General features: G+C 36.3%; 1 protein-coding gene across 1 annotated transcript in view; it reads left to right on the plus strand.

Annotated features, from left to right (window-relative positions):
- The window catches only part of LOC148948041 (uncharacterized), a 92,966-nt gene that overhangs the window by 32,118 nt on the left and 48,482 nt on the right, over window positions 1-12,366 (plus strand). Inside the window, exon 4 of the mRNA XM_089096070.1 lies at window positions 1,460-1,803. Coding sequence (XP_088952196.1) covers window positions 1,460-1,803 — 344 coding nt within the window. The remainder of the gene's footprint in view (window positions 1-1,459; window positions 1,804-12,366) is intronic.

Consider the following 12,366-nt stretch of genomic DNA (forward strand, 5'->3'; position numbering starts at 1 on the left):
CTCGTTTTGAGTTTGACTCGGTTATTTATTTTTTGCTCCTAATGCCATTTGTTAGTCAAAGTGACAAGACAAACGCGTTGACATGAAGCTCTTTCTGATTTCCTGAGAAGGACACATTTTGGAAAGAAGCCCTTCAAAAATAGCTTTGATCAACGCTGCTCATTCATTTAAAAGCATGATATTGTTGAATACATCTGGTAATGTTTTTAGTACTTTCCTTAACTATCCTAGTATAAGGATTCAGTTTTAATTTGGGGAACGAGCTCTTTACGAGTACCTAAATGTATCCCCATTTAATTTGAAAAACTGCTCCTTTCTGTTCTTATATGGAGTTTCGTATTACGATCTTAGAGTAATTACCTTTTTTAATTTGAATTATGGATTTTAAAGAACACTCCTATTGTGAAAAACACTTTGAATTGCTGGAAAGTTTAGTAGCTTTTAAGAATTCTGTTAGCTCTATAACCACAAGGGATCAAGTCACCCTTCGTTTTCTTCTCGAAACGTTTTCTTTGATCAATTTTATATGTTTTCAAAGTTTTTTTTCCTTTTGAATATTTTTTTTTTTGGTTTTTCTTTCGTGTTGGTAGAAATTATTTTTTTTTTTTAACTGAAAAACTCAAAATTCTACCTAAACAATTTCAAAATAGCTACGTAAAAGTTATAGTGACTTGACAAATCTAGTTGCTTTTTTTTTTATTTTGTATGCAGAACTGCACTAGAATAACCTCTAAAACCATTTGTTTCAAAAACGAGTAAGCTGATTGAAACTCTTAAAAAACTAGACATTATGATGAGCATTTTTGATGAGCATTACGATGAGCATTTTCATTACGATGAGCATTTTCTTTTGCTTTATTTTTTTCTTTTGTGTTTGTATGAAACTTCATGAATTCAAAAGACAAAACTTCATCGCAAAAATTTTTCATTGCAGTCTGACATATTAAAACAATTATTATCCGTTTAAACCACTTATTTTTTCTTTCCCCCCATTTTTTAGTCCCATTTAGTTAGTGTTAATGTTGCAGTCAGCCAACAAAATGTCGAAATGGTTTTCATATCGTTAAAAACCTTAATGGAAAAACAGGGATATGAGTTGTATAAACTAAAACCTAAGGAAGATAAATAGACCATACATGGATTAGACTCACTTTATTTAAGTTTGCTCTACTTTTATTTTAATTTCTCTAAAGTAAATATTTGTAGCCTAATTTATTTTTCTATTACGTACGTTCTATCAATACTATCCATGTCTGTGTATATTTTTCAAATATCTGTTCCAAAATTTCGTACTTTGTTGAGAACAATTCCTAAGCATATGAAAATCATGCGCATTATTGCGACAAGTCTATGTCTTTCTTCTTCATTGAATAAAATACATAAATTAATATAACTACAACGAATATCGCTTCCGATTGATATCATTCATGTTTCCTATGCAGTTTTTAGTTAATGCTAGACGAAGATAGTTTTCTAATAACTCTTTTTTCTTGTGATGCAACCAATGAACAAACATCTGAAACGGTAGAACTTAACAAAAAGAAACGGAAGAAACAGAAGAAAAAATACCACAAGCTTAAAGAAGTTTCGGATACAAATCGAGAACCAGGGATAAAAAGCATTCTTCCACATCGGCTTCAGGAAAACTCGCATGATCTTTGGCTGCACCCCTCAGCAAAAACGTCATCAGGCTCAGTTGGTAATGCCAGTGTCTTGCCTACGACCGAGAACAGTGGTTCAAATGAAGGTCATGTGGAGGTTCATCGAATTAATACTGCAGAGTCTTCTGATGTCATCCAAGAGGTAGATTGTTAAAATATTAGCCTGTGCTTTATCAATATTAAATAAAAAAAAAGTTTTTAAACTGAAAGTAAGGAGCAACATTAAAACTTAAAACAAACAGAAATTATTCCGTATATGACAGGGGCTGTCCCCTCCTCAACGCCTCGCTCTTTATGCTAAAGTTTTTTATTGTTTTAAAAAATAAAGTTGTGAGACAGAGTCAAACTTTACCGTAAAGAGCGAGGCGTTGAGGAGGGGACAGCCCCTTTCATATACGGAATAATTTCTGTTCGTTTTAAGGTTTAATGTTGCTCCTTACTTTCAGTTTAAAAAACTTTTATTTTTATTTAATTTCTGATAGTTTTTTAGTTAATGCAGCTTTTATTTTGGCTCACCGTCATTCAATAAGTAAACAAAATTTGCATAAAAATTTTACTCTTCTTTTGCTAAATGGCTGTCTCTAAATTTGGTTTTGACGTAATTTACAAATTAACTTACGTAACGAAGTTCTATATTCGTATATTTTTCTTCTAGCAAAAAATAAGTTGCAGATATGGTTGCAGATTTTTGCAGATATCAGCTTGAAACCTATGTAATAGGGTTTTCTGATACGCTGAATCTGACGTTGGGATTTTCATTAAAATTCTTTCACTTGTAGGGGATATTTCCCCCCTCTTTAAAAAATCGAGTAAATTTTCTCAGGCTCGTAGCCTTTGATGAGTAATACTAAACTAAATAAAATTTATATATTTAGAATCAGCATTATAAGCCCATTCAATAGATACATTTATTGACATCAAAATTCCGTTTTTAAAAGTTTCGATTACTATTGAGCCGTATCGCTTGTTTTTTTTTTTTGTTTTTTTTTACGTATTTACCCTTAGTCAATACCACCCTTAATTTCACCTCCCCTTACTTTCAGTTGAAAAATTTGTTTTTTTATATTTAATTTCTGATTTTTTTTTTAAATAATGATGGGAAATCCAGCGCCCCCTTCATAGTAATGTCCCTTCCCCCATGAAAACCTCCTTCATGAAAAGATCCTTCCATATAACCACCGACCCACCCCCACCCCCACTACCAGAAAAAATTCCCCCTGAAAACGTCTGTATACTTCCCAATAATCAATACTATATGTTAACATTGGGTAAAGTTCATAACTTTCAGCCCTCCCCCTGGGGGCTTCGAGGGATTAAGTCATCCTAAATGACATAGTTATAATATTTTCGACCATGCTGAACAAAATGGCTATCTCAAAATTTTGATCGGGTGACTTTGGGAAAAAAATTAGCGTAGGAGGGGGCCTAGTTGCCCTCCATTTTTTTTGGTCACTTAAAAAGGGTACTAGAAATTTTAATTTTCGTTCCAATGAGCCCTCCCACGATGTTCTAGGACCACTGGGTCGATACGATCACCCCTGGGAAAAAAAAATAAATAAAAAATAAACACGCATCCGTGATCTTTCTTCTGGCAAAAAATGCAAAATTCCCCATTTGTGTATAGGCGCTTGTAACCTCTACAGTAGGGTTCTCTGAAATGCTGAATATGATGGTGTGATTTTCATTAAGGTTCTATAACTTTTAGGGGGTCTTCCCTCCTTTTTTCGAAAATCAGCCAACTTTTCTCAGGCGCGTAACTTTTGATGGGTAAGATCAAACTTGATGACTTATATTTTTGAAATCAGAATTAAAATCTGATTCTTTTGATTTGATTTGATGTATCTATTGGTATCAAAATTCCGTTTTTTAGAGTTTCGGTTACCATTGAGCCGGGTCGCTCCTTACTTACAGTTTGTTACCACGAACTGTTTGATTTCCACTATTATTCAGAACACTTGGGGAAATTGTATTAAATTCGGATCACTGTGATGCTTATTGTGTAAGAATGAAAAAAAAACCTAAAAATAACATGGGAAAATACTAAAAGGGATGTAACGTAGAGGTACAGGGTTACTACATGGTTGTCATAGGCAGTGCGCTAGCGCTGCCTAAGTAAAGAACGATGTGGGCACAATGTGGTTTTTTCTGTGTTTTTTTTTTTTCTTCAGCCGGGCATTTCGTATCGAAGGAGTTGTCGTAGAAACTTCGAAAAGGGCTCATTCAATAGGAAATTGGAGTGGCTAGTGCCCGTTTTAATTGTCGAAGGGATTGCAGGGCAACTAGCCCCCCCCCCACGCCCATCATTCCCTGAAACACATCCAATCAAAATTTTGAGAGAGCCATTTTGTTCAGCTTAGTTGATTTTCAGATAAAAAATATGTTGTTGAGGAGAACACTCCCCCACAACCCTCGGGGCAACGGTTTTAAATTATGCCTTGAGGGTATATCGGCTGTCCTCTGCCAAAACCAAGTATCTACATTTTTCAAGTTTCCGAGAAAATCGTAAAATAGTTATTTTTTTCATTTTCTAAGCTGGAATAGCTGATGACGATACACAACTTCGTCAATAGGCATTCCGGAGTCGGCTTAGTAGGCTGAAGCATTTTTTTTTCAATTTTTTTTTTTTTAACTTCAGTAAATGTAGATACTAGGTTTTGGCAGAGGTTTATTTTGCTAATAAACTGAGTATTCCACCGCCAAAACCTAATATCTACACCAAATTTTATTTTAAAAAAGATCTTCAAGTAACAATGAAGATAAACTGCTACTTTGAATAAAAAGAAAGGAGAACTGAACCCATAGGTTATCAGAGAGGTTTATTCTTCATATGGGCCGTCTTCATCCTCGATGAGAATTAAGCTTTCATCGGAAACTGGAAGATCCTTCCAAATTTTCCTTCGATTTGCCGGCATCATCAGACACAGTATGTTAACAATTGAAACTTTTTTCTGGCTTTGAATACCCCTCGGAACAGAGTTGGGTTCGGGAAGCTGCTTGATATTGAATTTCTTCTGAAGAAACAAGCATTGCTATTCCTCTCTGTCAAAATCTTGGATGAATTTAATTTGGTAGGGGTGAATCCCTTTTACCAGGGACTCTTTTCTTGGATTTCCAATCCCTGAAATTCTTCAACTCTATTGCAGAAACTCCTTTCCTGCAGTTTGCAATTTACTCAACACAGTCAGGAAAGTCATAGCATTTCCCCCTTTTTTCTCATTTTCGTTCCAATGTTGCCGTGTATGCCGTCTGCTGCATTGTGCGTGTGCCCTTTTGTCAGATACTTTAACGTTATTCTCTTGGTCCCTTCTTCTATGTTAACCATCATCACAAGAGAAGTATAAAGTACCCAGTTCTTATTTCTGACTGGAAAAATTGTCCATCTAGAATATGAATTCCTGGACATCCCTCTCTGCTGTAACTACAGTATAAACCGAATCCACTATTTTTTTGGCACCCCTGCCCCTCAAAGCTTCCTGCCACAGCACACAAAAAGAACGGCCTTTTCTTACAGACGCTGCATCATACTGGTCGACACGGGCAAATGTTTCATTGAAGACAACAAGACGACTAAGGAATATTGCTCTTCTTATGCACTCCTGCCTCACACAGCCGGCCAGAAATTTGTTTCTTGATGCATAGCCTTCTTTCCAAAAACTTTCCCAGATTTCCTTTCTGGTCCCAATGTCAAGCGCTTTACATTTCTTTTTACATATAATTTCACAGTAGTTTTCAATAAAAGGATGCTTGCACTTAGTATTTTCTTTTTTTTGCCTCTTCACTTCTGTTTCTTTTTCTTCTAGGATGCTCCGTATTCGCATTTTCTTGTTGTTCAGTATGACTTATTTTATGATTTGTGTTAGCATTTACTGACACAATTCCTGCTTTCGTATTTCTCTGTTCTCGTATGTGTTGACTGTTTCCTTTCAGCTGATCTCTTCCAGCACAATAATTTGCTCTGTTTTCCTCAGAACTACTGGCATTCCTCAAAACTTCACTATCACTGATCTGTTTATTAGCTACAAGAGTTTCAGTCAGTGTACTGTATGGCATGTCAAATGGCACAAATGGCTCTAGTTCAAAGACATCATCAGTGAATAATGGTTGCAATTCATGAAACACTAGAAGTTCAGACTCATTAACAGAAGGGTCTTTGTCAATCTGGGTATCTTCGTAAGCAGTCGTCTGCTCAGCTGCGCTTCTTACAGCAATAGGTTGTCCGACTACTGCATCACTGCCTGCAGCTGCTTGGCCAAACCTGAAATAGGAAATACATAATTTTTTTTTCCATTTTCTATTGCAAATTTTTTTTGTACTGGATTCATAGTTTTTGGCGAAAATTCCTACAGACTGAAGTGAGCCAGCACCTCCAATTGTAAAAACTCAACATCATTGTTTTCTTGAGTTCTTAACCTTTTTGAAACTGCCAAAAAACTTTGCCGACAGGATTCAATCCTTTCAGGCTTGGGATACAAATGTTGCGCAGGAGGGCAAATATTGTGACATATGGTGAGATTTTTCAGAAATTCTCCAGCTAATGAAAAGAGTAAGACCTTACTTGAGCATAGTACAGATCTATCACAGAAATCTTTGAGTAACCCACAAAGTGTAAACCACAGTATAAAGATAATAGCAGTAAGTTAATAGCAGTAAGCTCTGAATTCTCGGTGCGAACAAACAGCTCCTCCCACTTCTTCTTGCATTAGCGCGTACAAACAGCTCCTCTTATTTGATCTGCCATCAGCGGTCCAATTACCCTGGAACACTTATTTTGGCAGAAACTATCTCAAAATGCCTTTGAAACCAACCTGAGACTTCGAAACCTACTTTAAATTCCTAAAAACATCGAATGATAACATTGCACTATTAATTACCGATTTTCATATAAGTATTGGAATAAATTAATTCAAAATTAGTTTCTACAAAATTTAGTGTTCCAACTTTGAAGCCAAATTTCGCGTTCAAGAGAAATCTGACTTGTCTACCCGTGAAAAGATCTAATGTCGCTTATGTTTCTACGTTCTCTGGAGCACTCGTGCCTCGGTCCGGGTCTTTATAATGGGTGAGATAGGGAAAGATCATACTGCCTATAATTTATATACTGTGGTGTAAACAAACAAACCGAATCTGGAGATAGAATCTGAAACCAGTCGTTTTGTAGGATTAACTCGACAAAGTTGTTTTTACTCCTTAGGGATGAGATTGCAGTACCCACGACCCCATGAGATACCCAAGACCAAAAGTCTTGGTAACACTCCTCTTCCTATATCTGAGCTGATGCAAGTTAGCACACTCTTTTTACCAAGGTCTGGTCTACTACAGGAGGGCTACGATGGTTCAATGTGCTTCACAGGTTCAATATCTTGAAATATCTCAAGAAATACTGAATGGAAGAAAGCTATTGCACTGCGAGTCTTGCAAGTAATTCTCCTCTGCTATTACTAATATCCCTTCATTATTCTTCAGACTTCGTTGCTGTTCTTTCCAAATAGTAAACAGAAGAAAGCGAGTATCATGATGAAATTTTGCTGTTGTTTCGCGAAACTAGTAGATGCTTGGTTTCGTCTGTTCGATTTTTGCCGCAGATACTAGGTTTTGCCACCCATTTTCCTGCTGGATGTAGATACTAGGTTTTACAGTTGAAGTATGTGCATACTAAGTTTTGGCTGTGCAAAACCGGTAAAATACGTTTTTATCAATGTAGATACTAGGTGGTATTTCAGCAACTATAGCAAATAGAAAAATTCAGACTTCACGACTGGATTCGCCGGGTTAAGATTAGGGGAGGTTCATCCTTAGCTCAAAATCGAATTTTTTGTAGATACTTGGTTTTGGCAGAGGACAGCTGAAGAACGATGTTGGCACAATGTACTATGTATTATTTTTTTCCTTTAGAGCAGGGCACTTCATATGGAAGTGGTCGTCGTAGAAACTTCAAAAAGGGCTCATTCGAATGGAAATTGAGAGTTCTAGTGCCCTTTCTAATATTCGAAAGTGATTGTAGGGTATCTAGCCCCCCCACGCCCATCATTCCCCCAAACACATCCAATCAAAATTTTGAGATAGCCATTTTGTTCAGTGTAGTTGATTTCAAGGTAGAAAATATGTTTTTGAGGAGGACACCCCCCCCCCCCACAACCCTCGGGTTTTAAGTTATTCCCTGGGGACATATAAGGTTTTTATAGAAGGCGTTGTCGTAGAAAACTTCAAAACAGGCTCATTCGATTGGAAATTTGAAGGGCTAGTACCCCTTTAAATAGTCGAAAGTGGTTGAAGGGTAACTAGCCCCCCCCCCACGCCCATCATTCCCCCCAAACATATCCAATCAAAATTTTGAGATAGCCATTTTGTTCAGCGTAATTGAGTTCCAGATAGAAAATATGTTTTTTGAGGAGGACACTCCCTCACAACCCTCAGGGCAAGGGTTTTAAATTATGCCCTAAGGGCATATAAGGTTTTTTTATAGAAGGTGTTGTCATAGAAACTTCGAAAAAAGCTTATTCGATTGGAAATTCAAAGGGCTAGCGCCCTTTAATAGTCGAAAGTGATTTGAGGGCAACTAACCCTCCCCCCCCCCACGCCCATCATTTCCCCAAACACATCCAATCAAAATTTTGAGATAGCCATTCTGTTCAGCGTAATTGATTTCCAGATAGAAAATATGTTTTTGAGGAGGAAAATCCCCCACGTCCCTCGGGGCAAGATTATAAGTTATGCCCTGGGGGCATATAAGGTTTTTATTGAAATCTTTGTCGTAGAAACTTGAAAAAGGGCAAATTCGATTTGACATTCAAAGGGCTAGTACCCTTTTTAATAGTCAAAAGTGATTTGTGGGCAACTAACCCCCCTCTCACGCTAAAAATTTCCCCAAACCCATCCAATCAAATTTTTTAGATAGACATTTTATTCAATGTAGTTGAAAATTTTGGAAATCAGGCCTTTAAGGGTGATAACCCCTTCCTCTACAGCCCTCAGGACAAGGTTTGTAAGTTATGCCCTGGGTCATATAAAGATTTATTGAAAGCGTTGTCGTAGAAACTTCAAAAGGGCTCATTCAATTGGAAATTGAAAGGGCTAGTGCCTTTATAATGGTTGAAAGTGATTGGATAGCGACTAACGCCCTTCTCACGACCACCTTTTTCCAGAACACATCCAATCAAAATTTTGAGATATCCATTTTGTTCAATGTAGTTGAACGTTCTGAAAATTAGGTCTTTTAGGATGATAACCCCCTCAGAGCCCTGAGTGCAGGTTGTAAGTTACGGCCTGGGGGCTATAAAGTTTATATAGAAAGCTGTTGTATAAATCATAGGCAGCACGATCGCGCTGCCTAAGTAAAGAACGGGGACACTCGAGAAAGAGACAAGAAATTGGGACGAAGTATTGAGGAGGACACTCCCCCACAACCCTCAGGGCAAGGGTTTTAAGTTATGCCCTGGGGGCATATAAGAACGATCTTGGCATAATGTATAATTTATTAATTTTTTCCTTTAGAGCAATTTTTCCTGCGACAACTTCGTATCGAAGTTGTCGTAGAGACTTCGAAAAGCGCTCATTCAAATTTAAATTGGAGTGGCTTGTGCCCTTTTTACTAGTTCGAAAGTGATTGGTAGGCGACTAACACCCCTCTCACGCCCACCACTTCCCCAAACACATCCAATCAAAATTCTGAGATAGCCATGTTGTTTAACGTAGTTGAAAGTTCTAGAAATTTGGTCTTAGAGGATGACAACCAACCTAATAGACCTTAGGATAAGGGTTTTAATTGATGCCTTGGGGGCATATAAGGTGTTTATAGAAAGCGTTGTCGTTTTCAAAAGGGCTCATTCGATTGTAAATCGAAAGGCCTAGTGCCCTTTTTGAAAGTCGAAAGTTATTGGAAGGCTTGACATTTTTAAAGTAAAGATCGAAGTGGGTATAATGTATAATTTATTTTGTTGTTGTTGTTGTTTACACCAGGGCACTTCGTATCGAAGGAGTTGTCGTGGGAACTTCGAAAAGGGCTCATTCGATTGAAAATAGAAAGGGCTGATGCCCTTTTTAATAGTCAAAAGTGATTCGAGGGCAACTAATCCCTCCCACTCCCACCCTCCCACGCCAACCCTCCCATTTCTGCTTTTAAAATTTAATCGAATCAAAATAGCGTATATGTATCCAAGCTATCAAAGAAAGTAAAGAGATTTGTTTTGCGAATGGTATCAAGTTTTTCATTTCAGGTCAACTAGAGGAGGTATGAAACTAAATTAAACAGTACTATTTGTGTCCAGATTTTTAAAAGTGTGTATGTTGTTAAAAATTGCTGAAAATTTTTCTCCAGCATACAAATAGCAGGCCAAACTAAAAAGTCTTGAAAAATGAAAAGATCTAAAGTGTTATGTTCTTTTCCCCTGAAAAGACTGTGTCAATATAAAATGAACAGAAAATAATTTAAAAAACTTTTCCACAAAATAAGTTTTTCAAAGAAAAGTAAAGAACTCTATAGATCAAAACACATTATTTTAGTAGTCCACGTAGGCAAGTTCTAAAGAAGAAAAGAAATTATGGGCCGAAAAAACAAAACAAAAAGAAGATGTTTTCATTACGCTTTTACTTATTTAGGATCATGCTGATGATTTAAGCATCCTAAGCAAAAATGTTCCCAAAATAAAGAAATTTTAGAGTTTTTGTGAGTTATGGGTTCAAGAAAATAGGTTTAAAAATTTATGTTAAGAATATCAAGTTGTTAAGACAAGGAATAGGTGATGGCGATGCTGGGTAACGAGAAAACCGATCGAGTTGACAGCTTCACTTACCTAGGCAGTATTATTAGCAAACATATTGGGTAAAGTGAATATTTTAAAAGTAGAATAGCCAAGACCCAGGTTTTTTTTTCACGGTTGAAATTTTGTTTTTCATAGTTGGAAGAATAAGAGGACATGTGTGCGAACCGAGATTGGAAGATTAGAAATTTCAGCATGCCATTGGTCAATGCCATGCTGAAATGCTGAAGCATGTGCACTCCAAAAACGGAGGAGGGTTTGCTAAATGGTAACCAATGGTTTGGTTACCAAACCATTGGTTACCAATGGACTAATTTGGTTACCCCACTGACTAGCCGTATCTCAAACAGTAGGTTGTACATAAATATGGCTCAATTCCACGTTTTGGGCTATAGTTAGAGAATAGTTGAGATGGCGAAGACACGTTCTGCAGATTAATGATTAGAGACTGCCAAAGATTTTCCTTATTGGCCAATCGTCTAGGGCCAAACAAAAAACAGGCGGTTGCAGAATGGGATGGGAGGATGTCGTAAGAAAAGATTTAAGGGAAATAGGAGTTTCTTGGAAGGATGTAAAGAGGGTTTCTTTGAATAGGTTGGAATGGAGGAAGAGCGTTTGTGGCTTGAGTGGCCTTAGGCGTCTTGGTGCTGCAGTGAGTTGTTTGTTGTAGTATTAGTGTAGTGTAGTGTTGTTGTGTAGTTTGTTGTATCAATGTAGTATAGTGTTGTAGTGTAGTATTAGGGTAGTGAAGTTTGTTGTAGTATTAGTGTAGTTCAATATGAATCTGAGCGGAATACAGAAGATCTGAACAGTGGGTGAAATCTGAAATAAAAATAAAGGATTTAGTTTTCAGACACAACTAAAAACTAAATAAAGGCAAACTTGACATAATGTTAGTCTAATAACAAATTTATTTCTAAATATGTCAAACCCTGTGAGGGTAGTTGCGACTGCATTTTTGCCAGTCATGATTAAGTTGTGTTCAACAAAATTTCTGTATTACGTGTCTGAATTATCTAAAAGGGATAGTCTTGATAAGCTGTGTCTGAATGAAAAAAAAAAGTTCCAGTCACAAATGTCCAATGAAAAGTAAACCTGACTCGAACGATCATCTAGCGAAAACTATATCAAATAGCGACTGAAAAAGTAAGCTATTTGAGAATAACTCTTCTTTTGTCATTATCAGTGTTTTATCAGTAAACTAGCATCAATAATTGGGCCTCAGTTATGATTAAACAACTCTTTTTATATAAATAATAAGATTGTTAATTCCTATAGACACTAAGGAAAAATTCTTTATATTAGCATTTACTTCTGTGCCATTCAGATTATTTTCATATCTGTTAATTATAATTAATTGAGAATTTTTGAGGTAACAACAAAAAAATAAACAATTTAATAGATCATTGCTTATTTAAAAAAAAATTCTTTTGTTATCTATGACCGTGAGTAGATGAAAATTAAACTATAAATAAATGCAGATACCTTTCTAAATTGGAAAAAAAATTTACCTGCTTTCAGCTTTTGCTTGATCAGAATATTTACGGGTATTAATCATTCACTAAGATAGTTCAATGCATTTATTTTCTATTCATTTTAAAGTGCTGAATGAAATTTTTCCAACTAACACAAGTGTTATCATTTATTTTAAAATTAAATACTAATCAGCTACTCAGACTTTCCCAAAAAGTATTCTCCTAAATTCGCTTCAGCAAAATTCATATGATATTGGATGCATCCCTCAGCTAAAATATCATTAGACTCAGTTGGTAATGCCACATCGTCTTGCTGACGACCCTGGACAGTGGTTCTAATGAAGGTTGTGTGGAAGCAACTGGAGCCTTTTCAAATATATCAATTTGTGCCAACCCATTGCATCACATCTATCTTACTTTTATTATTAGTTTAAGTGAGGATAGATTTTGCATGCAAAACTACAAAATCAGTTT

The sequence above is a fragment of the Artemia sp. Qi Xiang Cuo genome, chromosome 10 (genome assembly GCF_049724085.1).
Source record: "Artemia sp. Qi Xiang Cuo chromosome 10, ASM4972408v1, whole genome shotgun sequence".
NCBI classification, from domain to species: domain Eukaryota; kingdom Metazoa; phylum Arthropoda; class Branchiopoda; order Anostraca; family Artemiidae; genus Artemia; species Artemia sp. Qi Xiang Cuo.